Consider the following 25,354-nt stretch of genomic DNA (forward strand, 5'->3'; position numbering starts at 1 on the left):
TGACAAATGACAGGCAGTGCACTGTTAAGTCACCAAGTGGTACAACAGGCAGCCTGAGATGTGTGCTTTGTTTGACCCACACAGTTTCCAGTGGTTTTAACTAGGTGCCTTGAGAAAAAGCCAAACTTCTTTTTGGTGCGAACTTTCAAGACATCCATTTTTTCAGTAAATAAGTTATTGGGCAAGGACACTGCTCTATGCAAAGCAGCCACGGCAGCAAACAAGAGACCATCATCCCTGGACTTCTATCCCCGCCTAGTGGGGACAGTCCTGATAATTTCCTCAGCATCTTTTGCTGCTCCTCGCAACCCACTCCACTCATCACATTGCCTGACTGGCCCTGCAGACATGATGATTACACCAATAAACTAACCCTGCAAACATGAAAGAAAGTATGCCTCAGTTTGAAATGTTCTTTGATTGCACAAATAAGAATAATCCAATTCCTAAGTTAGAACACCACAATCAAATTTTATTTAATTGAAGAACTGAACAAGTACATACAAAGGGAGACAAGCTCTCTACTAAAATTTAAAAATACTACCAAATCACTTCTAAACAAAGTCCCACTGTGCAACGTTTCTCATATCTGTCTCTAAAATTTAAAACAATTGAATAAATAATACGAAATGTAAATTATGGAGCAGAAGAGCTAAGGGGAAGAGTTAGCATAATCAATGAGTGAAAGAAACAAGTAGTGGCAGGCACTATGATGCAGCAATGAAGATGCCAGTTGGGATGCCTGCATCCCATACCAGTGACTAGGTTTAGAGACACTGCCCTGTTACTGTTCCAGGCTCCTACCAATGTATCCTCTGAAATGCATTAGGTAATGGCTGAAATACGTGGGTCCCTGACACCCACATGTCAGAGAACTGGACAGAATTCCAGGCTTCTGTCTGCTGTGAGCATTTGGGAAGTGAACAACAAATGGAAGGTGTGTCTCTGTCTCTGTCTCTGTCTCTGTCTCTGTCTCTCTCTCTCTCTCTCTCCCTCTTTCCCTCCCTCCCTCTAAGCAAGTGGACAGCAATAAACAGCAATAAAGGCTTAGACAGAGAACATCTCCCACTGTGGAACCTGAAATGTACAAAGGAGAAATGCACCAAGGTAAACCATAAGTATTAACTTACAAAACAAATAGAAAGGCAAATATTAGCCTGAAGTAAGGAAACTAGATTGACGGCAGACCTCAGGGAAGTCTGTTCTGGAGGTGTGGCTGCTTTACTCCCCCAGCTGCGTGGCTGGAGCCAGGGGAACTCGGGCCCCACCAGTGCTCTCTGGGAAGTTGGGGGTGTGGGGTTACAGGGAGTCTGAGGGATGGCACAGGAGGGGACGAGCAGGGACCTGAAGCTTCATGTCCAGGTCAGGAATGACTTCTCTGGGGCTTCAAGGACAAAGCCACTCTACTTAAAGACTAGAACATGGAACCCAACAGCAAGTACCTGGAAAGAAAACAGGTACTGTGAGGCTGGGCCATGAAGCCGACAAATAAATGAATCAGGTCTGGGGGTAGAGTCTGCAGGGGAGTATGTGGGCTCACCTATGTGGAACAGCAATCTTCGTCGGCACATGCATGATCTGTGACTGTGAATAGGCCTGACTAGGCAGATAAGGGGCCACCCCAACTGGGCTGGAATTTCTACTGGCAAGCACAAGAGCCAGAATGGGGGCACTGGCCTAGGCTGGACAAGGCTGCAATCTCCCTTGGCACAGGTGTGGAGTGGGCCTGGGGAGAGCCAGACTGGGCTAGAATCCAGCACCCACTTGTACTTATGAGAGTAAGGGTGGGTGTTAAACAGGCTGCACTAAGTCTTGGCTCCCGTTGAACCATGTGAGAGCTGTGTCTGGGCATGGACTAGTTGTGGCTGGGCTAACACCCAACAGTAAGAACCAGAAAGGGTATGGGCCGATTGGGCAGGGACACCATTCCTGGCAGGACAAGAGGTAGACAAAGTCAACCTGGGCCAAAGACCCACCAGTGCACAAGATCTGCCACTAGAAGACCAGATAGAGGAACTTGGTGAACTCCTTTGTCAGATTGCAGTTGCTGCAGATAAGCGCAAGAACCAAAGCAAGGAACAGCCCAAACCAGGCCAGGTTACAGTACCCACCAGCACACATGTGGTTCAGGTCTGGTGTTAGGCCAGGTCAAGCCGGTTCATAACAACCACTGGCAGATCCGAGAACCATGATGGGGTACAAGAGGGGTCAGGTCAGGCTGCAACACCAGCCAGTTCACACTGGAGCTGGGATGGGGGATGACTGGGCAAGGCTAGGCTGCAGTACCAACCAGTATAAGCTGGAACTGGAGGCAGGTTGGATCAAACCAAGCTGGAGCACCTGCTAGTGGATGCCAACGTGAGGCAAGCCATGCCAGTTTGGGGGCGGTGGGTGTCAGGTCTGTGAACCCCAGGGATGAAGGGGTCCTTTGACCTGCATGCAAGGTGGGTGATGGATACATGAGCCCCAAGGGTGGGGAATCTGGTGGGGCTTGGGTCACCTGGTCCAGGTCCTGGGGTCCACCTGTGTGGTGGGTGTTTGGTCCATGACCACCAAGGCCAGGGGTTTCAGCAGGCCCTGGTCATCTGGTCCAGTACTTTCAGCCTGCCTGTGAAGTGGGTTCCGGGTCCATGAGTCCAGGCGGATGGGGGTGTCCAGCAGGTCCTGGGTCACATGGCCCAGGGCCTTGGAAGTGCCCACATGGTGGATATTGGATCTGTGAGATCAAGCGTTGAGGGCCCTGAAAGGGCTGGGTCACCTGGCCTGGGGCCTTGGACATGCCTTTGTGGTAGATGCTGAATCCGTGAGCCCCAGGAGTGTGGGGGGGGGGTCTGGTGGGGCCTAGGTCTCCTGGCGCAGGTCTCTGGGTCTGCCTGCATGGTGGGTATCAGGTCCATGGGACCCAGAGGTGAAGGGTCCAGCAGGCCCTGGGTCACATGGCCTGGGGCCTTGAACCTGCCTGCATGGTGGGTACTGGGTCCGAGAGCCCCAGGGCTAGGGGGTCCAGTGGGGCTTGGGTCACTTGCCCTGGGTTCTTGGGTCTGCCTGCAGGGAGGTTGCCAAGTCCGTGAGCCCCAGGGTTGGAGGTGCAGCTTGATTCAGGCCACCTGGCCTGGATCTACAAGCTCACCTATGAAAACTAGTCCTCCTCAGTGTAAAGGATGGAGTACTGGATGGCAGACCACAGTGCACATGGAGGACTTGGTAGCTCATTGGGGCTTGCAGAGGACATCTGGTACCATAGTAAAGAATGGAAAACAGAATATATGGACAATTACCCCAGCCAAAAAATAACAGAAAATATCTGGGCGAATGGAGACTCTAAGATAACCTGTGTCAGCCAATGGACATGGGAAGGGATTTCTCATCTATAGATCAGCCAAGTTGACAGCATTTCAAAAGTATTGCATCCACCTCAGCATAACCCTCAGACATGTGCCTGGATTGATACTGGGTGACCTTTCCCCATCCTCGGGTACTGGATGGCTGGGAGACTGGGTATGGCCTATCCCTTTATCTCTCTTCTCCCCACATAAATGGGAAGAAGAAATAGAAAGTTTGGAAACAATGAACGCATCCACTTCTCCCTAACCCTAGATCCTTCCCACCCTGCTCAACTATGCAAACATAATCTAAAATTTTTTTTAAATTTAAGTTGAAAAAGAAATTACACTGAATACTCTGTCAGAAATGGAAAAAAAGAAAACAATGGTCCAATCAAGAAGTGCTGTAGTGTTGAAAATAGGTAATATGTGGCAATTAGAATCTTTACAGAAACTGGGGCCCAGCGGCATGGCCTAGTGGCTAAGGTCATCGCCTTGAATGCCCCAGGATCCCATATGGAGGCCGGTTCTAATCCCGGCAGCTCCACTTCCCATCCAGCTCCCTGCTTGTGGCCTGGGAAAGCAGTCGAGGACGGCCCAAATCCTTGGGATCCTGTACCCATGTGGGAGACCTGGAGGAAGTTCCTGGCTCCTGGCTTCAGATCAGCACAGCACCGGCCGTTGCAACTCACTTGGGGAGTGAATCATCAGACGGAGGATATTTCTGTGTCTCCTCCTCTCTGTATATCTGACTTTGTAATAAAAATAAAATAAATCTAAAAAAAAATTTTAAAAAGAATCTTTACAAAAACTGAGCTATGTAAGAAAGGTGTTCAGCAGGTGCCAGCACTGTAAAGACACCACCATGTGTGACGCTGGCATCCCACATCAGTGCCAGTTTGCATCCAGCTGCCCAAGTTCCTATCCAGCTCCCTGCTAATGGCCTGGGAAAGCAGAAGAAGACAGCCCCAAGAAGGCAGCTAACAAAAGTGAAAACTTTGGTCATGGAATATGTTTATTTGGTGGAAAATAGGAAGAACAAACATGAAATGTTTCTGATAAAAACAAAAGCAAACTGATGTAGGATTGAGAGTCCTTACCTCTTAAAACCTTTGAAACCCTAAGATGAGAAAACATTCCTTTAATTATAAACAGAATGACCTGTGTTAATTAGGTTTCTGGCTGAGGAACTTGGATTCCTTTTCCTCCTCTCTATCCTGTTTGTTCCCTTTCATCCTTCCCTGCATCCCATCAAGAGGAAGTGTGGCAACACCTATTCTAACTAGTCTTGACAGAAAGGCTTGTATGGGATAAAGAAGTCAGGGATCAATGCTAAAGGTGCTTTGTTAGGTGAGTAGCATTGAGATCATCATTTTACCTCTCTGTTCCTTCATTTTCTCTGATACAAAATAGCACCATAACATCAGACCATAGAGTTGCTGAAAAGATTCAGTGCTTGGACCTCTGCCTAGCAATATGGTGTCTGTTGTTCTCTTCACTGAGGTGTGCTGCAGCTTGGCTTCTCACAGAAGCTAACAGGTGCCTACAGAGCAGCTGGCTTGATTCTTAACCTCTGGACTGTGTCAGAGTGCAGAGAAAGATCACAAGAGGAAAACAAGATACAGAAAATGAAAAATAGTCATTTCAGTTCTCATCTCATAAGTAGGTACACTAAACATGTATTTAACAAATCATTAAAACTATTTATTAGCTTTTTATTTTTTATTACATTAGCTTGCGCTTTAAAAAAGGAAGTAACTTTACCTGGTCGTTCTATTTTTATAACTTCAGCTCCAAGATCTCCCAAATTCATAGTAGCAAAAGGTCCCGCCAGTACTCTACAATGTTAACAATGTTAAACCAACTAATGACCACCTTGAAAAATGTTCCCATTCTTATTAATCTATAAACACAAATAAGCTCACAGAATGTTAGAAAGAAGCAAAATTGGTAAAAAGTCAATTAGTACCAATTGTATCAAAAGGTTTAAAAATTTTTCATTCAGTAATTTTGTTTTTAGAATTATAACTAAAAAAAGAAAACTGAGGTAAAGCTTTGCTTCCAAGCAAGCCTAATTAATAATAATGAAACATTCAAATGGGAGAAGAAACACATGATGGCTCAACTAGCCAATTCTTCCCCTCTAAGCACCGACACCCCATATGGACACTGGTTCATGTCCCAGCTGTCCCACTTCCAACCCAGATCCTGTTTATGGCCTGGGAAAGCAGTGGAAGATGGTCCAAGTCCAAGTGGGAACTCAACATTCTTGGCTTTGGATCAGGTCAGCTAGCCATTATGGCCAACTGGGGAGTGAATCAAAACATAGAAGATCTTTCTCCCTGTGTCTCTGCTTCTCTCCGTAAATTTTCCTTTCCAATAAATATACATAAATCTTTAAAGAAAAAATGTTGTGATCACTGGTAATAATATGACAACTATATAAAATAAAATGCTACTTTATGTTTTTGCCAAATTTTGAATGACAGGAAAATACCCATAACAGAATTATGCTTACATTGTTACATGAGTAAAACACTACTTTCAATTTGGTTGCAATCTCTGATTCTTAAAATCATACATAAGGACAGACATTTGGCACAGTGGTTAAGATGCTGCTTAAGGGACCAGCATTGTGGCATACTAGATAAAGCCAACACCTGTAATGCTGGCATTCCACAGAAAAACTTGCTCTCTTCTGACCAATTTTCCTGTAAACTGAAATTGGTCCCAAAAATTAATCAAATCTATTCAGACTGGTATTGTGGTACAACGGTTAGGCTGCCGCCTACAATGCCACCATTCCACGTGGGCCTGGGTTGAGTCCCTGCTGCCCCACTTCCAAGCCAGCTCCCTGTTGATGTGCCAGGGAAAAAGTAAGATATCCCAAGTCCATAAGCCTCTGTTATTACTCACATGAGAGACCTGAAAGAGGCCCCTGACTACTGGCCGCCAAGCCACTGTGGCCATTTGGAGAATGAGCAACAAATGGAAGATCTTGCTTTGTCTGTCTCTCTGTCTTTCTCTCCCTCTCTCTAAGTCTGCCTTTCAGAGAAATAAGTAAATCTGTAAAATACAAGAGCAAAATATGCTGCTTGGACACCTATATCTCATATGGAAGTGCTGGTTTGAGTCCTGGCTTTTTGCTCCCAATTCCAACTTCCTGCTAACACCTTGGTAGGCATCAACTGCTAGATGATAGAGTTGGTTTTCCTGCCACTCACAGAGCTGATGCAGACTGAGTGTCCAGCTCTTGGCTTCAGCCTTGCCCAGCCCTGGCTATTGGAGGGAGGCATTTGGGGAGTAAACTAGCAGATGAAAATCTTTGTTTGCCTCTCTCTGCTTTGCTTTTCTTTCTTTCTTTTCTCTCTCTCTTTCTCCCTTTCATCCTCTCTTCCATTTTCCCTTTTGCCTCTCTTTCTCTCTTTCTTTATGTTCCACTCCCAGTCCCAGCTTTCTCTTTTAAATAAAAAGAGAATTTATAATATATACCTATATACATGCATACATATATGAGTTGGGAAACTGCGTATTATATTATGTTAACGGTTTCTTACAAGGACAAAATCACATAATTTTTTTTTGTCATTCTCCAAAATTTCAATAAAACATATCAGTATGTTCTCCAAAAAATGTTTTACAGAGAAGGGAAATTCAATCAACAAAACACAGATAAACCAATACAAACCTTGTTAGATCCAGAATTTTTACACCTTCCAATGGTTTCACATTGTCAGCATCTGGCAAAACAAAATATTTGAGTAGTAGTGATTACTAATCATCATAGAAAAAATAAAATTCTACATATTCCATCTTAGTTATTTGAAAATAGAATTACTGATTAATTTGAAAGGTAGAAAGACACCAAAGAAAAACAAAAAGAGTCTTCCATCACTGGTTCACTCTCTAAATGCCAAAAAGGCCAGAGCTGAGCCAATCCTAAGTCAGGAGCCAGGAACCAGGAGCTTCCTTCAGATCTCCCACGTGGGTGTGAGAGGGCCAAAATCTTGGGCCATCTTTGACTGCTTTCCCAGGCCACAAACAGGGAACTGGATAGGAAATGCAGCAGCTGGGACACAATGCCAGCACTTGAAGGTAGAGGGTTAGCCAGTTGAGCCATCACGCCAGCTCCAAATAAGTAAACCTCTGTTTTACAATTAAGAAATGACTATCACAGAAGGGCTTCCAGCAAGGCTGCAGCTGAACAAGCTCAGAAAATCATCTTGTCTGAAAGACTTCAATTTGCGCCCCTTTATGCACATTAAGTCACCTTCACAAACATCAGAAGCCAGGAAAGAGACTACAATGCTTTATTTTAGAACAAGAATAACAGATACATTGAAAAAAAGGTTTAAAATGCTAATTTTAGAATGCGAATATTAATTTTAGAATACTACTAATAAAAGACACATTAAACGCTAAAGGAAAGAAAGAATTGCCCACATCACGACTCCCCCAGCTACAAGTAGCACAGAGGAGAGACACCTCTCCTCTGGCTTGGTAAGCAGAGAGGGAATTAAATGTAAACCTTAGATTTGAAATCCAGGACCGTGGACTCTGCCCCCATGTCTCAGGGAATTATGATTTCACCTAATGAGCAAAGGTAAGGTACAAGAAACCAGTAACATAAGCTTTGACACCGTCAAATGCTCAATGAAAAATTTTAGAGAAACAATGTTATATTCTGAGACTTGATACAGATGGAAACAATTTTTTAAACAAAATCCTTCAATTAGAAACTACAGTAAGCAAAAGTTTAAATGTGCTAGAAGTCATAAATAGCAGAATAGATGAGACAGAAAAAGAATTATTGAATTCAATGACAGACTGCATGAAAAGCTGAAAAAATAATTAAGAGTAGTGAAAAAGGCTTATTCTGGGCCAGCAAGAAAAGAACAAATTTCTTTTTTAAAATTTTTTAAATTTTTATTGTTTAATTTTTTGATGATGTTTACATAGCTGATCAGGGTGGGAAAAGAACCGATTTCTATAATTGCTGTTCAAAAGGGTCTAAAGAAAGTCAACGGTGTGGGAAAGCATACTCAAAAAGTCAACAACATAGAATTCCCCAAACCTTCAGGAAGATAGACTTACTCAAGTACAGGAAGATCACAGACAACGAAATTCAATTCAACCAGCTCTACATCAAGAAAGAGCAGCCAGGGCTCAAACTTGCACTGCGGTATGGAATGCCAGGAGCCACTTAACTTGTGCCATGACTCTAGCCCCAAGTTTTAAACAATGACCAACATGAACTCTGGTGCTGGACTCCGTGGATTCAACTGCTCTATTATTTACTATCCTACTGTCCTTGAACAAGGAAACTGCACTTTCCTGAGCCCCCCCTTCCTCATCTGAAATGCCTATCTCATAGGATTTGGGAGGATTAATCAAAATACTGCAGAAAAAGTGCTTTTTTTTACACCTTCTGAAACACAATAAATGCTCACTAAAAGTTTCTCATCATCGTTATCATATTTTAATTAAACAGTCATATCACATATTAAATCAGATACCACCCAGATATGAAACAGCAACTAAAAACTCCACAAGCTTATTTTAAGAACTGGCTCTAACTCTGTACTTCACAAGGATATCTAGAGCCATTTCTTGTCTGTCAAGACTGACAGACTGGGTGCTAGTCCAGGGTGGATAAAAGGGAAAAACAAGTTGGAAAAAGCACCAAGTGCAATATATATTTTTTTGGACTACATGGAGCAGCTTGTATATCTGTGTTATTTGGCCTCCAGTGTTAGAAGTTATTATGATACAGCTGGATGCCCATGCAAAAAAAAGTATAATTATAATGAAGCTGCCATCAGTTCTATGCTTGTCACAGTCGCTTGCTAGGCCTGCCCTTGTACTTGGCCCTAGGGTTTTCATGACACAAATAAACTTGAGCAGCACTGGAGCAGGGATAATTGACAGATGTCCACACAAGTGGATCATCAGGGAGATAGTGATGACACATTCCCCACACAACGTAGCCAACCACAAGAAAAAGCTAAGACATAACACAAACTGATCAAGTATTAGTATCAAGTAGAACAGTAGAATATATATATATATAGTTGTAAAGGCAGATATACAGAGAGGAGGAGAGACAGAGAGGAAGATCTTCTATCTGCTGATTGACTACCCAAGCAGCCGCAATGACTGGAGCTGAGCCAATCTGAAGCCAGGAGACAGGAGCCCCTTCTGTGTCTCCCACACAGACACAGGGTCCCAAAGCCTTGGGCCATCCTCAAATGCCTTCCCAGGCCACAAGCAGGGAGGTGGATGGGAAGTGGGGCCGGCAGGATAAGAACTGGTACCCATATGGGAGGGTGCGTTACAGGCGACTTTAGCTGCTAGGCCACCACATTGGTCTCAGCATGATGTTTTCCTACTAGCGTGCATCAGAAATCATAAAAGCAGCTCTTTGTTCCCAGTAGTCTAATTTAGTGGACAATTATAGAAAGGTGGGGTTACTGGAGGATTCCAGGGCATTATAATTTGGAATAACCAGATAACAGTGTGTTTATTTCATTTTCTACACTATGAGAAATAAGAGATCAACGTTTTTTGAAAAAGAAGACAAAAGATATTTATGGACTTAAAGGATAATCCCATCATTTCCTAGAAATGCACTACACTTCTCCCACTAGTCTGTTAGCATTGCTGTAGCCTGAATATAATTCAGCCTCCTAAGTCATGGGCATGGCTTTGGCTCAGAAAATCAGATGCTCCTTGTGATGTCCAGTCTCCCCCATGATTAGATTTGGGCTTGAGTCCCACCCCACTTCTATCCCAGCTTCCTGTGAATGCTTATCTGGGAGGGCAGCAGAGGACAGCTCAAATCACCAGATTTAGCACGTGGTTCCTGGTTTCAGCCAAACTGTTGGGGCATTTGGAGAACAAACCAACGGATGGAAGCTCTATCTGGCTTTCACAAAAATAAGTACATCCAAAACCATAAGCTAACAGTATTAAAAACAAGCTTAACCTAATGAAGACATTTGGGAGATGTACCTAGCGGAAGTCCTTAAGTGACTGGCCTGCCCTTAGAAGGTGGTTCAAGCCAGAGCGTTGGTTATAAAAGCCTCAGTTGGACCAGCTGCTCTTTTAGTTTCCTGTCTTGCTGTCTGATCCTTTGCAAGTACACCAGCGCTCTCACCACAGGCGAAACAAGTGAGGCCATCTGGTCTTTGACTTCAGCCTTGAAAACTGAGCTGAATAGACCAATCTCCGTATAAAATTAGTTGCTTCAGGTTTTACACTGTGGTAACAAAACCTGACTAATACAAACATGAAACACAACAGTAGGCATCTCTATAAGGAAAACTGAAATCTGAAAATTTTCAGGAAATATTAGAGTCAAGCTGAAGCTCTAGGTATACACACATTTGTGTACACAAAAAATATAAGTATATTCTACTGACAAATTTTTATCAAAAATACTTAAGTTTTTATTCCTGTTTATCATTTGTAGCCTAAAAGTAAGCACAAGATTTCCAGAAAAGATGTTATTATTACTTACAACAGGAAGTGCAATATTTCTACATAGTATCTCATGGGTGAAATAATAAGAAATTAGTAAGTCCTGCATATTACAGGGGTTGAACCACAGGACAGGAATACGAAAATAAGGAATGTAGGAGTCTGGTCTAGAGAACTTTCTACCTGGCATCTTCCCCAAGGAAAAGAGGGAAAAGTTAAGTCTAACTAAGGTAAGAAAATTCTCCCTGGAGGGCCCGGCGGCGTGGCCTAGCGGCTAAAGTCCTCGCCTTGAATGCCCCGGGATCCCATATGGGCGCCGGTTCTAATCCCAGCAGCTCCACTTCCATCCAGTTCCCTGCTTGTGGCCTGGGAAAGCAGTCGAGGACGGCCCAAAGTCTTGGGACCCTGCACTTGTGTGGGAGACCCAGAAGAGGCTCTGGGCTCCTAGCTTTGGATCGGCTCAGCTCCAATGTTGAGGCCACTTGAGGAGTGAACCAGCAGGTGGAAGATCTTTCTGTCTCTCCTCCTCTCTGTATATCTGACTTTGTAATAAAAATAAATAAACCTTAAAAGAAAAAAAACGAAGAAGAAGAAAATTCTCCCTGGAGAGCCAAGAGAAAAGTCCCGACTTATTATTCTTTGGGATGTAAATGACTGTCCCCAGAGGGAAGATGAGCTTCCCTGGGTTACAGTCTTGGGAGTATCTCCAAGGCTTTGAGTTTCATATCACTTTAAATACAAACTGTACCTCCTTGAAGTTCTCTATCTACTCAGTTATCTTTTAACTTCCAAGACCTCATCCTTTAACCCGGGTTCTAGGGTTCATTTTATTCTTTAATTTAAAAAACCTGACAATGCAGAAACACAGAAATATGTACTTCCTAAAACTACATAGTAGAACTAACCAAAGTGCTATCTGAGTACTGGTTAACCCCTGACATCTACTTAAACAGTGGCCTCCAAACCCAGCCTACAGAGCCCTGAGACTTCCTCAAAGCTGCCAGGTGACAGTGAGGGGAAGAGTAGCCAAAGTAGGGGTCCAGAGGAAACCCCAAGTCCTGCTTCAAACACAACTGTTCTGCTCTGATACACTGGGCCCGTAAGTGTGGCTTTTTTGAAGGTAAGACTCTACAACAAATGAAAAACAGTAGCTTCGAAATCCACTGAAAAGACAGAGACCAAAAAAATTTTAGATAAGCTAAGTAAACACCTCAGTCTTACAGAAATAGAAACAGTCGCATTTACCTTTACATTTCTTTGTCTTGATATGCGGACTTCTGAAACACACCACTACCACAAAGTTAGCCAGTTCTATCTGGGACTCCCCATGTAGTTCGCGGTAGTTCAAGACGTTCCTTGATGTGCTGTCTACCAATGCCCCTGTACACAACGCCACATGAAACATCACCTACCCAATCCCAGCGCCTCCTCAGGACCCTGGCTTCTAACACTGGTCCTCCCCAGAGCTGTGTTCTTCTGCCAAAACCATACCTACGCTGCTCACAACAATCCATCACCCTGCTTCTTCACCTTTTTCTTTTTTAACCTTGAAGACTGAATGATGATACAAAAGATGACAATCACCATCCAGGACACTTCAAAAGTGCATGGAGAAAAGTAATAAATAAATAAACAAATAAATAAAAGGGCCGAGCATGTCGCCTAGTAGTGGCTAAAGTCCTCACTTTGCATACACCAGGATCCCATAAGGACACCGGTCCATATCTTAGCAGCCCCGCTTCCCATCCAGCTCCCTGCTTGTGGCCTGGGAAAGCAGTCGTGGATGGCCCAAGGCTTTAGGACCCTGAACCCGCACGGGAAACCCAGAAGAAGCTCCCTGGCTTCGGATTGGCGCAGTTCTGCCAACTTCAGCCACTTGGGGAGTGAGTCAGTAGACAGAAGACTTTCCTCTCTGTCTCTCCTCTCTGTTTTTCTGACTTTGTAATAAAAAATAAATAAATCGTTTTTAAAAATGTTGATGGAAAATGGTGCAGCTGTTATCAAGCCATGAGGAATGCCCACACTCCACACTGCACCACTGCCAATGTCCATTCCAGTTTCCTGCTAAGGCACACACTGTTTGACTCCAGTACTTGAGGGCCTGCCACCTTAGTGAGAGATCTGAGTTGAACTCCTGGCTCTTGGTTTCAACCTAGCCCAGCCCTGGCTGTTGTAGGCATTTGAGGAGTGAACCAGCAAATGGAAGAAATATTTATCTTTGTCTCTCTACCACTCTAATTAATTAATTAATTTAAAAGAAAAAAAAAAATTCCTAAGGCCAGCACCATGGCTCAGCAGGCCAATCCTCTATCCTGTGGCACCAGCATCGCATGTGGGTGTCATTTCATGTCCCAGCTCTCCACTTTCAATTCAGCTCTCTCTTATGGCCTGGGAAAGCAGTGGAGGATTACTTCACTGCCCATGAGGACATGTCCAAAAGATGATTGAAAACGGAATGAAAAAGTTACCTTCGTACAGAAAAAAGGCTGAAGTTCATGTGTACCTCTTTCATCATACACATTTTTGTGAACTTTTTGAGGACTCCTTGAATGCATGAATTTCAAAAAAATGTTTGGACAAAAACTCACCTTTCAATTTCATTTTCCACGAATTTTGGGATGTATCACTATATATAACCTATGTGACCCTTTCACTCAATAAATGTGTGCGTGCCCAATTAGCAACTAGGCATTATAGTAAATATGAAAGACAATATTTAGAAAGATGAATTTTTGAGCGGGGCAGAAGAATATAATGGCAGACAAGCTGGTGCCCCCAGCCCTTATCTGCAAAGCTAAATCTCTGATGGAATTATCCTGCTCTGATTGACTCTGCAATTTGGCACCAACAGCAGAAAAGAATTGTGGTCAACTGAATTCCCCCAGAATAAACCAACCAAAAACTAAAACCTATGAGTTTGTGATTCTATTCATTAAGGAGGATGGAGGCTGAGAAGATGCCAGCTCTTTCCAACTGGGCACATCACAGAACTTGTTTACAGCACACGGGTACAGGGCAACTATGCGACGGTGGGCAGGCTGAAGCTCTGCTCTAGGCTTCCCAGTAGGCTATGATTGCATGAGTTACACATGTCTGTAGGAAGCTGTATTCTCCAAGCGGTTTTCTAGATTCACAGTAGACTATCATTCCAGAATTGTAGGAGGCAAACAAAATTCTGGAAAACGTGTAAGTCTAAATTCCATCCTCTAAACACAATTCTGGGACAGGCATCTGAAGCTAAGGTGTGTTTTATTATATAGGAGGTGTCACTCTTGAATTGTCACTTTATCCAAAAAATAGATAAAACATAAGATTTTTAGATTTTAATCACATTTTGTTTTTATCGGTGTCTCTGTTCTTAACTCCCCTTTCCTTAATCCATTTCCATTTAACAGGAGCAGAAACGAAAGGGGTAAAGTCCGGCATTTGTGAGCACAGCTTCTCCCCCAAATCCTTCCAAGCAGCAGGCTGAAGTCCCTGCTGAAATGCAGCGGGCTGTCCAGGTTTAAAGTTAACGTAAACTTGGAAGCCGCCAGTGCAGGGGCAAAGAGTGGCGAGGCGCGCCAAGTGTGCCGGCGTTGGGGCTGGACCCGCCGCGACGAGCCCTCGGCCCGAGCCCTGGCCTGGGGCGCGGGGACCGGGCTGGAAGCCCACCGGGCGGCGGGCGAGCGGGCCGAGGCCGACCGCGGGGTCACGGAGCGAGGGCACCGGCCGGCGGGCACGCGACAAAAGCTGCGGGGGCAACAGACACTTGAGGACAGCGCTCCCGGGAGCTCTCGGGATGCCCCACGAGGGAAACTGGGTGCTGGGGTCCCTGTCGCCGCCCGCACCGAGTCCCAGAGGAGGGTACCTGTCTGCGGGCGGCCCGTCCACAGTCCCTTCCCGCCGCCCTGGCCGGAGAGGAGGCGGGTTCTCCGCAGAGCCACAAGCCTGGCCAGCTTCGCCAGCATCGCGCTCCTCTCCTCAGTCCGGTGTGAGGAGAGCCGGCGGCGCGCTGTCCTCGGCCGCCAGCGGGGGCGCCCGCGGACGCCTCAGTGCCCGCCCCGGCAGGGCGGCACCGGGCGGGGCCTCTCGGGTTTACCCGCCCGGCGGGTGTTCGCCGCCGTCAGACGCCACGGCCCCGCCCTGCTGGACTGGCTTTAAAGGACGGCGGTGGCGCACTGGGCCTCTGCTTTCTCGTCCTCCCTCCGTTCAGTCTGCTCAGCCGCCACCCCGCTCGGTGGTTTCTGGAGCAAGCCGCCCCTGGCGGAACCTTTGAAGACCGGAACCAAAGTGCGGCACGGCGTTGGTGACCACTGGAGAGCTGTTTTGGTAGAGGAGGCTCGACGGGTGCAGTTCCGGCGGGAAAGCGCGGCTTCGGGTCCCGTCATGAACCGACAGAATTTTCGACCTCCGACTCCTCCGTACCCCGGCCCGGGAGTAGGGAATTGGGGCAGCGGGAGCAGCTTCCGAGGTACCCCGGGCGGAGGCGGACCGCGGCCGCCGTCCCCTCGGGACGGGTACGGGAGCCCGCACCACACGCCGCCGTACGGACCGCGGTCTCGGCCTTACGGAAGCGGCCACTCTCCGCGCCACGGCAGCGGCTTCTCGGGGGGCCGGTTCGGGTCCCCGTCTCCCGGCGGCTACCCCGGCTCCTTCTCCAAGTCCCCCGCGGGGTCGCAGCAGCCGTTCGGCTACTCCCCGGGGCAGCAGCAGACCCACCCCCAGGTAATCCGAGCCCGCGCCTGCCGGCCGAGCCCTGGTACTAACTCTCCCTTCCCGGGGGCGCTCTCTCCTTTCCTCTGTGAGACGGGATGCTGTTGTTTGACGCTGTTTTCCAGATGAGTGAGCTGAGGCGTAAAGTTGTTAAGTGCTGTAAAGATGTTCCTAAAGCAGGGCGCCATCCTGCTTCCTGTCACCAGGCTCGAGCCGCTCGGGGTGTCCCCGGTGCCAGTTTCTTGCGTGTCAGTTTATCTCATTGTTATTCATTTTCTTCCCCCCACCCCCAGGAGCTCGAGTGGCTTCTACTCCCCAGGGAAAAATCCTTCCAGGGAAAGTTCCCTCGAGGGAAAATCGGGGGTAGTAGAGGTTTCCCATTCCTCGGTGAAATGAGTCTCGAAAACAAGAAAAGGCATGTCCAGGAAGCTTGAATCTCAGAGCCTGGCGCTGAGAAGGTAGATTTTGCCCGGGACAGACCTTGGGCAGAGCTCGCAGCGCTGAGGGCCTCACCCCTGCAGCTTCCCGCTCCCCTTGGGAGCTCGGGATTGAACCCTCCTGGCCTGAGCCCGCTCAGCTCTACTGCAGGCACCTGGGGATAGAGTGCTCTTAATCTCAGCAGTTCTGTCTCTGCTCCTCCTCCCTTCCTTTCAAATTGAATGAAACTAAATTTTAAGAAACACTTTTAAGCCATAGGTTTTTTTTTGGTGGGGGGGGGGTCAGAGATTCAGGAAACTAAAGTTACGGAATTTTAAATTGTTTTTCAAGAGTAAAAATGGAAATTTCAAGAAAAGATTGAATTCAGCTTATCTTTTCCTTACCTCGTGGATGCTTGATTCCATCCTATGTTGTATTCAATATCTGCAAAGTTATTGCATAGGAAAGCCAAAAATATTTGAAGTGACCATGGGTGTGAAATTATTAAATTGGTTTGAATATTTAAATTGAACGAAATAATGTACTTTGCAGTTTCACATATTTGGATTCAACTCACAGCTTTTTAACTAGCAGTGGCCATCCCCATAAGCCTTTAACTAAAGGGGAAAGTACCAATTATTTCTGCTACATGTTTTTTTTAATTGATGATTTTTTTCCTAAAGGGTTCTCCAAGAACATCTACACCATTTGGATCAGGGCGTGGTAGAGAAAAAAGAATATCTAATGATTTGGAAAATTATTTCAAGCCTTCAATGCTTGAAGACCCTTGGGCTGGCCTAGAACCCGTGTCTGTAGTGGATATAAGCCACCAGTACAGCAATACTCAAACATTCACAGGCAAAAAAGGAAGATACTTTTCTTAATATTTGTGAAACTCATCTGGAAGCGTCAAGTGTCAGAATCATCTGGGACAGAACTTTTACTTGTGTAATTAAGTTGTACCCAAAGATGATGACTTTGAATAATTATAGAGCCACCTTGGTATTTTTCATCATACCAGGCGTTGTTGGTATTAGAGCAGAAGATAGGATATTTTCAGTATTTGGCTCTCTGGAAGTGCCTACCACACTTTAGAAGATTTACAGTTTCCATATACTTCATATTCCTGGATAAATAATGGACATTTGTCTCAATGTTTTTCCAGTGTTCTAAAATAAAACATTTTGTATTTCTTACTGTATTGTGGTTTTGTGATTTTAAAACACTAAATTATTAAGCCATGCTTTATAACCATCTAGACTTCACAGGTTATGCTTATAAACTATCTTGAAAATGAAATAGATATGCCATCGTTTGGGTTGCAGAAATCTCTGTATTTGATGACAGAAAGAGAACCACCGTTCTATACATATTCATCATAACCAATGTCCTACGTACATGGTTTATGGAATGCTTTTGTAAAAATGCATTGGAACTGAAGCATAAGTTTATATTTCATTGAAAAAAGCAAACAGATACAAATGTTGTCTGAATTTTTATTTCCGTGCCGTTGTCGCAGCGGAGTGGAGCGGTTCTCCCCTCGGGCTTGAGCAGACGGCAGCCAGCAGTGGGAAATGACTTCACTGAAGAAAGCATCTTTCAGTTCCGCCAGTCCCCAGAGACGACAGATGGGCTGTGCTTCCGGTCATGTTTCTGTGTTCTTAAACTAAACCATGACCCAGGAAGTGAGACCTAGTTAGTTTGAATCATAGACTCATTCCTTTAATGAGGTGGTGATCTTTCCTACTTGAAGTAGAGAAATAGTTAATTAAAGTAGAGGATGCTGTGTGTGTGCGTGTCTACAGTAATGGAGATTTTTTTTAAAAAAAGGGAAATTTCCCCCAACTGTTTAAACAAAATCAAGACTTCTGTGTAGGTTCTTTAGTCTGAGGTCACTAAGTGCAAAGTGCTTATTAAAGTTTTGTTGCCGTATTCCCAAAAAGAAACATCTAAAAATGAAATGGTCACATCACCTGCATGAACCATATCCATTTGTTCACTAGCACTTTTAGAGGCAAAAGAGAAAATAAGAATGCAAGGATTTCAAGTTCAAAGTTCAGTGAGTGCCAGGACATTTAAAATTGTATTTCTACCGATTACTAACTGGATGCATTCACTTCTTTGTGCCTCAGTTTTTACGTATGTAAAATAAGGAAATTAATCCTACTTGGATCATAAAGGTGATATGTTTAAGGATTAGATGGGTGTATAGTGCCTGGCCAGGTGATAGTTATTTGTCTCATTTATTCCCATGTCTTCAATTTTCAGGGAACTATCTACACAGTGGTAGGTGCCTAAATATTAGAGAAATGAATGTAGAAAGTCTTTAAAAAGAGATTTATTATTTTTATTGCAAAGTCAGATTTATAGAGTGAAGGAGATACAGAGAGATCCATCCGCTGATTCACTCGCTAAGTGACCACAATGGCCAGAGCTGAGCTGATCCAGAGCCAAGAGCTTCCAAGTCTCCCATGTGGGTGCAGGATCCCAAGGCTTTGGGCTGTCCTCTACTGTTCCCAGGCCACAAGCAGGGAGCTGGATGGGAAGTAGAGCAGCCAGCATATGAACTGGTACCTATATGGGATCCTGGTGCATGCAAGGCCAGGACTTTAGCCACTAGGCTATTGCTCTAGGCCCAGAAATTTTCATTTTAATTACTATGTTGTTCTGCCTTTTCCCCTGTATTTAGAAAGGATAATCATAATCATTTTTCCAAAGTATTTTTTGAAAATCCTTGTTTCCTAAGATCTTTCAGATGTGTTGAGGCCATGATATATGGTAAATATTAGAAGTAGGATACCTTTTATTGAGTTTTTTTGATTAAAAAATATTTAGAAAATGGTACTTGGAAATATTAAATGTCATAAAGATCATTTTGTTACTGGAAGATAAGAAAAATAATTTGGAAGTTTTGTGCCAATGTATTAATATTGGGAGACACTGAAATTAACTCCTGCTGGTTTCTGTACACTTAATTTCATTGCCCTACAATATGAAAGAAAGATAAGATTTCTTTCATTTAGCAGATAGGCCTAGCGTTTAACATGCCCACATCCCACATCAGAATACCAAGGTTAGATACCTGGCTTTGCTGCTGCTTCCCACTTCCTGCTGTGGACACAGGGAAGGAGCAGCAGAGGTAGGTCAGGTGGTTGAATCCTGCCACATACACTACAGACCTGCACTGAGTTCCTCACTCCCAGTCACCTTTGGAACACATGGAGAGAACTTGCAGACTGTTTTTAAAAGGACTTAAAACTTCTCTGATAATGGCTTGTTTCTGTTGCTACTCTGTTTTTGCTTAATTGACTGAAATGAATTCATTTAAAATTAAAATTTTTCATTTAAAAGTGAAACATTTTCAATAACATTTTTGTTATGGTCAGATGCTAGAAACCCATGTTACCTGTTTTACTGTGGCACATGCCCGTGCTTTTGTTATTTAACAGTTTGCTTTTTTCAGTACCATGGGCTTAGGCTTAAACTAATATAGGTTTTGTGATTTTCTATTATAAAGAAACATAATATATACCTTCCCTAAAAACTGAACTTACTAATCATAAGATACATTGTAATTTCAGAGATGCTACAATGTATGCTGGAATTTCACATGCCGTGATCTTAAAAAAAATAACCTGTGAATAGGTGTGGCAGTGAATGTCTTAAAGCCTAGGTCACAGAACATTTAACCAGAAAATCAGCTTCGCTGTAATAGAATTTATTCTACAATCTCAAATATTTGTGTTCTGATTATTAAGGAAGCATAAATCATTTAAAAATTCTAATATTGTTATATAATTTTTGCAATTTTTCAGCTTTAAGATGGTTTTACTTTGTTTTGTATAATTTTAACCAAGACAACTGTTGAGTTAAAATGTTACGTTTAAGACTTGGCAAAGCCTTTGGCTAACCTCCTAAGGACTTTAACATAACTTGAACAACAGAGTTTTAAAGTGTTTTCCACTTGTTTGCTTACCTAAAGAGCATTAAAAGTAATTTGACAATAACAATTCACTTTGTGACGTACAAATAATTGAATGGTATCGCTAATAATTACCTTTTTCTACCCCTTTTCATTTATGTATATAAATGATTTTTCTTATCACTTGGACTTTTCAAATAGTAATAAAGTTCATATTATCTTAGTCTACCATAATTATTAAAATAATATATGTATTGTTCTAATCACTTAAATAATGATAACCTAAAAAACATTCTGTAACAGAAATTTATAGTCATGGAAAACAAAGTTTCCATATTTTCTCTTTATTGGAAAGTCAGATATACAGAGAGGAGGAGAGACAGGAAGATCTTCTATATGATGGTTCACTCCCCAAGTGACTGCAACAGCCGGTGCTGCGCCGATCCAGAGCCAGGAACCAGGAGCCTCTTCTGGGTCTCCCATGTGGTACAGTGTCCCAAGGCTTTGGACCATCCTTGACTGCTTTCCCAGGGCACAAGCAGGGAGCTGGATGGGAAGCAGTGCTGCCGGGATTAGAAACGGCGCCCATATGGGATCCTAGCATGTTCAAGGCGAGGATTTTAACTGCTATGCTATCGCGCCAGGCCCAAGGATTAACTGTTGTAATTCATTCTAAAATTTAAGCATCATCGTAATAGCAAATTGGAGGTCTTATCAGAATATTACATACCAGTATTGAATCCTAAAAAAAATGAGCTAATCAAATTCTCCAATATATAAAAAGAATTTTTTATAGATACTATGACCAAGTGTTACTTATCATAGGTGTACAAAACTGATTCAGCATTAAGTCAGTTAATGTAATCACACTAACAGGATACAATAGATGCAGAAAAAAGTATTTGGACACACGTTCATTCATTAAACAGGAGGGAACTCTGCAAAAACTAGTGCAAAACGTCATATGTGAGACATGCATCACTAGATGTCTTTTGCTTGATAAAATGTCCCCCAGACAAATCCCTGTTGGAAATGACAAGATTTTGTCATGGCTGAATGATATTCCACTCTATATATTCCACATTTTGTTCATCAGTTTGTTGAGTGCATAGATTGATTGAGCTTCTTGGCTATTCCTCAGCATGTTGTTTTATGGCTATTGACACAGATTCTAAAGTTTAATTATAAAGGCTAAAGGTAGAATCAGGCTGGACTGCAACACTCATTGGTTCGTGTGGAAGACAGGGCTGGAAACAGAACTGACCCAGCAGTTGCAGCCACCATCATATGCTTGATAAGCTGCTGAGGCAACAGACTGTGCCGGACTCTGTACTGGCAAACACACACACGAGTCAGGTCTGGAATCACCTCAGACGAAGTTTCTTTGGGGATCTCTCCAACTGAACTGCTGATCTCAGTACCCCAACCATGAAGAGAAGTGTAGGTTCCATGGTCTGACCATGGAGTGCAAGTGTCACAGCCGAGCCTCCTCAGAGGCTCAGACAGCACTGGACAGCACATGCAGGTGCACATGGAGAAAGTGGCAGTCCATCGGAACCTGCAAAGGACACCTGCTATCACAACAGACGTAACAAATCAATTACCCCAGCCATGTGTTGGCAGTGAAAATCTGGGCAAATGGATGTTCCAAGGTGAACTGTGTGAGCCAGTGGATTCTGCAGAGATGTCATCATGCTTGGAATGGTGAGACTGGGAGCAATTCAGAACTGCAGAACTATCGAAACCACCTGAGCCAAGACCCTCGGAACATGCCCCACATTGGGGACCTGGGATGGGCGGAGGTTGGGTGAGGCTTCTCCCTTTCTCTCTCCCTTTACCCCAGATACAGAAAAAAAAATAATGTGAAAACAATTGTGCCCTAATCAACTGTGTAAAGATTATCAAACTAATTACATTAATTACAAAGAATAGCCAGCACAATATTGAATGAGAAGTATATAGAGGAATAATGCCATCAAGACGCTATGTGTTACTGTAAGAGAACAAGCACCTTGACCAATAGGAAAGGAGAGAAAACAAACTCACCTAAATTTCTGACCGGAGGAAAAGCAGTGCGTTGGAAGACTTTCCAGCAAAGAGTGAGGAACTTGTAAATTAAAAGATGACCTACACATCTGAAAGGTCACTCATCCAAAATTATCCTTAAAAGTTTTAGCACCATTAAGTAAGAAAAAGAAATCAAAAGCTTACCAATGAGAAGTCAAATTATCCCTGTTTGCAAGATACGATCTTATACATAGGGGAACCAGTAGACTGTACTAACACAGTTATAATTCATATGAGTTTGGCAAATTTGAAGAATATAAGATCACAAAAAGTTAGTAGCTTTTGAGAGCCAGTGCCATGGCTAAGAAAGAACTTGGGGGCCCGGGGGCGTGGCCTGCCTCTCCAGGTGCCTCTTAGGGGTCATTTAGTCTCTTGGTCTTGGCTTCAAGAGGCACCTAAAGGGCCCGGCACAGTGGCCTAGTGGCTAAAGTCCTCACCTTGAACTCCCCGGGATCCCATATGGGCGCCGGTTCTAATCCCAGCAGCTCCACTTCCCATCTAACTCCCTGCTTGTGGCCTGGGAAGTCTTGGGACCCTGCACCCACGTGGGAGACCTGGAGGAAGTTCCTGGCTCCTGGCTTTGGATCGGCACAGCACCGGCCGTTGCGCTCACTTGGGGAGTGAATCATCAGACAGAAGATCTTCTCTATCTCTCCTCCTCTCTGTATATCTGACTTTGTAAAAAGAATAAATAAATCTTTAAAAAAAAAAGAACTTGGAAGATGAGTCCAACTCAAAATAGCTATAAAAATTTTAAATGCCTTGCAATCAATTTAACCAAAGATGTAAACGATCTCCATATTGAATACTGAAAAACATTAAGAAAAAGAAGATATACCAAAAGAAAAGGAAAAACCTTCCATGTTCATGAATTAGAAGAATTAGTATCAAAATGTCCAGACTACCCAAGGCAATTTATAGATTCAATGTGATCACAGTCAAAATACCAACGACATTCTTCTTAGATCAGCAAAGAACCACCCCTAAAGCTAATATGCAAACATGAGGCTGAATAGGTAAAACCCTTTTTTAATGGAGCAATCCTTTATTTTTATTCACTATGACAAAGAGGTCTTCAGTAAGTAATCTGCCCAATGAAGAACAGAGAACAGGAAAATCAGTTACCAACCATCAGCAGCTGCCCTGCTCAGGGTTGCCCTTTGCCCAGTGCTGGGGCGGGCAGTGTACATCCTTTTTAGCTTACCCCACTGCTTCCCCACAGCACTCACATGTTTCATTGTTTTCTGCCAAAGCTTCCATTCTTTCTGCTTCCCAGATACCACTTATTCTGCCTTCATATCCTATCTCTTCTTTTTCAAAATCATGGCATGGAGTAGGAATCTTGTGGGGCTGATCACCACTTTAGATTGTCAATCTAAGTTAAAGAAAGGCACATCAAAGAGAGATTACATCATTGCAGTGCCCTGGTCTCCAGATCAAAACTTCAGGACAGCTTACCATGATCTTAATCAAAAACAAAGCTGGAGTCACCACAATCCCAGCCTGATACTGCACAAAATAGACATGTGAATCAATGGAGCAGATTAGAAACCACAAAGATTAATTCACACATCTAGAACCAACTAATCTTTGGCAAATATTATTCCCTGGAAAAAGGACAGTCTCTAACAAATGAAATTGGGATAAATTAGATCTCCGCATAAAGAAGTATGAAGACTCCTACTTCACACACTATAAAAGCCAACTCCCAATGGACTAAGAATTTAAACCGAAGACCTGAAGCCATCAAACTATAAGTAATAGGCCCAGCACAATGGCTCAATTAGCTAATCCTCCCCTTGAAAGTACGAAGATCCCACGCAGGCACTACTTCATGTCCTGGCTGCTCCACTTCCCATCCAGCTCCCTGACTGTGGCCTAGGAAAGCAGCAGATGAAGACAGAGCTTTAGGAAGAAGCTGCTGACTTTGAATAGGCTCAGTTCTGGCTGTTGTGTCCATTTGAAGAGTGAACCAGCAGAGGGAAGATCTTTCTGTCTCTCCTATTTGTAAACCTGCCTTTCCAATACAAATAAATCTCAAAAAAAAAAAAAAAAAAGAAAAGAAAAGAAAAGAAAAAAGAAACAAACTACAAAAAGAAGAAAACATACGGATACTTCTTGGATAAGATCGTAGAAGCATGTCAATAATAAAAGAAAAAAATCAGATTATATCAAGCTAAAAAGCGTACAGCAATGGAAATGCTCAACAAAGCAAGGAGGCAACCAAAAGTATGGAAGAAAATATGTGTAATCCATACATCTGATGAAGAGTAAATTTCCAGAATACATAAGGAGCTCAGAAATTAGACAGCAATCAAACCATCTAGTAAAGAAATGGTTAAGGATTTGTTTAGGCATTATTCAAAGGATGAGATACAAATAACCAACAGTCACATGAAATTGCTCAGGGTTACTGGTCATCAGAAAATTGTAAGTAAAAACCATAATGCAGCTTAACTTCAGACTAGTTAGAATGGTTCTCATAAATACATGAGTAAATAAATAACAAATGCTGGTAAGCAAGTGGGGGTAGCCCAGTTAGTTGGAATCTAAACTAATGCATCCACTGTAGAAGACAGTTTGGAGATTTGCCTGGAATCTGAAAATAAACCTACCATATGACCTAGTCATCACACTCCTGGGTCCTTATCCAAAGGAAATGAAATTAGTATGTGATTGTTACGTTATCTGTACCCACATGTTTTTAAAAGGTTTATTTTTATTGGAAAGGCAGATGTACAGAGCAGGAGAGACAGAGAGGAAGATCTTATGTCCGATGATTCACTCCCCAAGTGAGCGCAACAGCTACACCAACCCGAAGCCAGGAGCCAGGAACTTCCTCCAGGTCTCCCACATTGGGTGCAGGGTCCCAATGCTCTGGACTGTCCTTGACTGCTTTCCCAGGCCACAAGCTGGGAAAGGGAGCTGGATGGGAAGTGGAGCTGCTGGGATTAGAACCGGAGCCCATATGGGATCCCAGCACATTCAAGGCGAGGACCTTAACTGCTACATTATCACCCTGGGCCCCGTACCCACATGATTTTAGTTCAAATCACAATGGCTCAGATGGCAATCAGCTGATGCCGGAATAAAGAAAACGTGGTATATGTATAAATGATAGCATACTACTCAGCCATAAAAAGTAAATTTGTCTTGCAACAACGTGAATGCACTAGAGACCATTATATTTAGTGGAATAAGTTTCAAAAGTTGCCTTTTTTTGGATGTGTATGGACTAACAGTAATGAATGTGAGATATCTTCAGATTTGCTTATAGCTTTTGCCCATATTCCTAAGGAATGATGGTTGTTTTTATTCTTTATTTAATGGAAAATTAAGCTTACAATTATAGTGAGTTCAAAATATTATTGAAAACAAAGGAAGAGGGAGGGTGCTAAGGATCATTGTTCTTAAACCTGTAAATATGAAATACATGAATGATTTTCATTTT

At 43.5% G+C, this 25,354-nt stretch overlaps 2 protein-coding genes across 6 annotated transcripts in view; one reads left to right on the forward strand and one right to left on the reverse strand.

Moving 5' to 3' along the window:
* SUGCT (succinyl-CoA:glutarate-CoA transferase) overlaps nucleotides 1-14,877 on the reverse strand; it is a 692,355-nt gene extending 677,478 nt beyond the window's left edge. For all 5 annotated transcript variants that reach the window (XR_009247288.1, XR_009247287.1, XR_009247290.1 and 2 more), the window contains exons 1-3: nucleotides 14,653-14,877; nucleotides 7,012-7,063; nucleotides 5,088-5,161 (exon numbers count right to left, since the gene is read on the reverse strand). Coding sequence is in view for 1 of the 5 variants with exons in the window: in XM_004582355.4 (XP_004582412.2) it covers nucleotides 5,088-5,161; nucleotides 7,012-7,063; nucleotides 14,653-14,752 (226 nt within the window). In the remaining 4 variants the exon portion in view is untranslated. The remainder of the gene's footprint in view (nucleotides 1-5,087; nucleotides 5,162-7,011; nucleotides 7,064-14,652) is intronic.
* A 154-nt stretch (nucleotides 14,878-15,031) lies between these two features.
* Nucleotides 15,032-17,115, forward strand: MPLKIP (M-phase specific PLK1 interacting protein). Its single transcript, XM_004582357.3, has 2 exons — nucleotides 15,032-15,509; nucleotides 16,598-17,115. Exons 1-2 carry the CDS (start codon nucleotides 15,171-15,173, stop codon nucleotides 16,796-16,798), a joined length of 540 nt encoding a protein of 179 aa, XP_004582414.2. The 5' UTR covers nucleotides 15,032-15,170; the 3' UTR covers nucleotides 16,799-17,115.
* Nucleotides 17,116-25,354: the final 8,239 nt, after the last annotated feature.

The sequence above is a fragment of the Ochotona princeps genome, chromosome 20 (assembly GCF_030435755.1).
Source record: "Ochotona princeps isolate mOchPri1 chromosome 20, mOchPri1.hap1, whole genome shotgun sequence".
In the NCBI taxonomy this organism is placed as follows: Eukaryota; Metazoa; Chordata; class Mammalia; order Lagomorpha; family Ochotonidae; genus Ochotona; species Ochotona princeps.

Excerpts from the sequence above, each read along its gene's own strand:
- MPLKIP (XM_004582357.3), top strand. The coding sequence starts at position 15,171 with ATGAACCGACAGAATTTTCGACCTCCGACTCCTCCGTACCCCGGCCCG. Across the intron at positions 15,510-16,597 it reads AGCAGCAGACCCACCCCCAG|GGTTCTCCAAGAACATCTAC; the intron begins GTAATCCGAGCC and ends TTTTTCCTAAAG.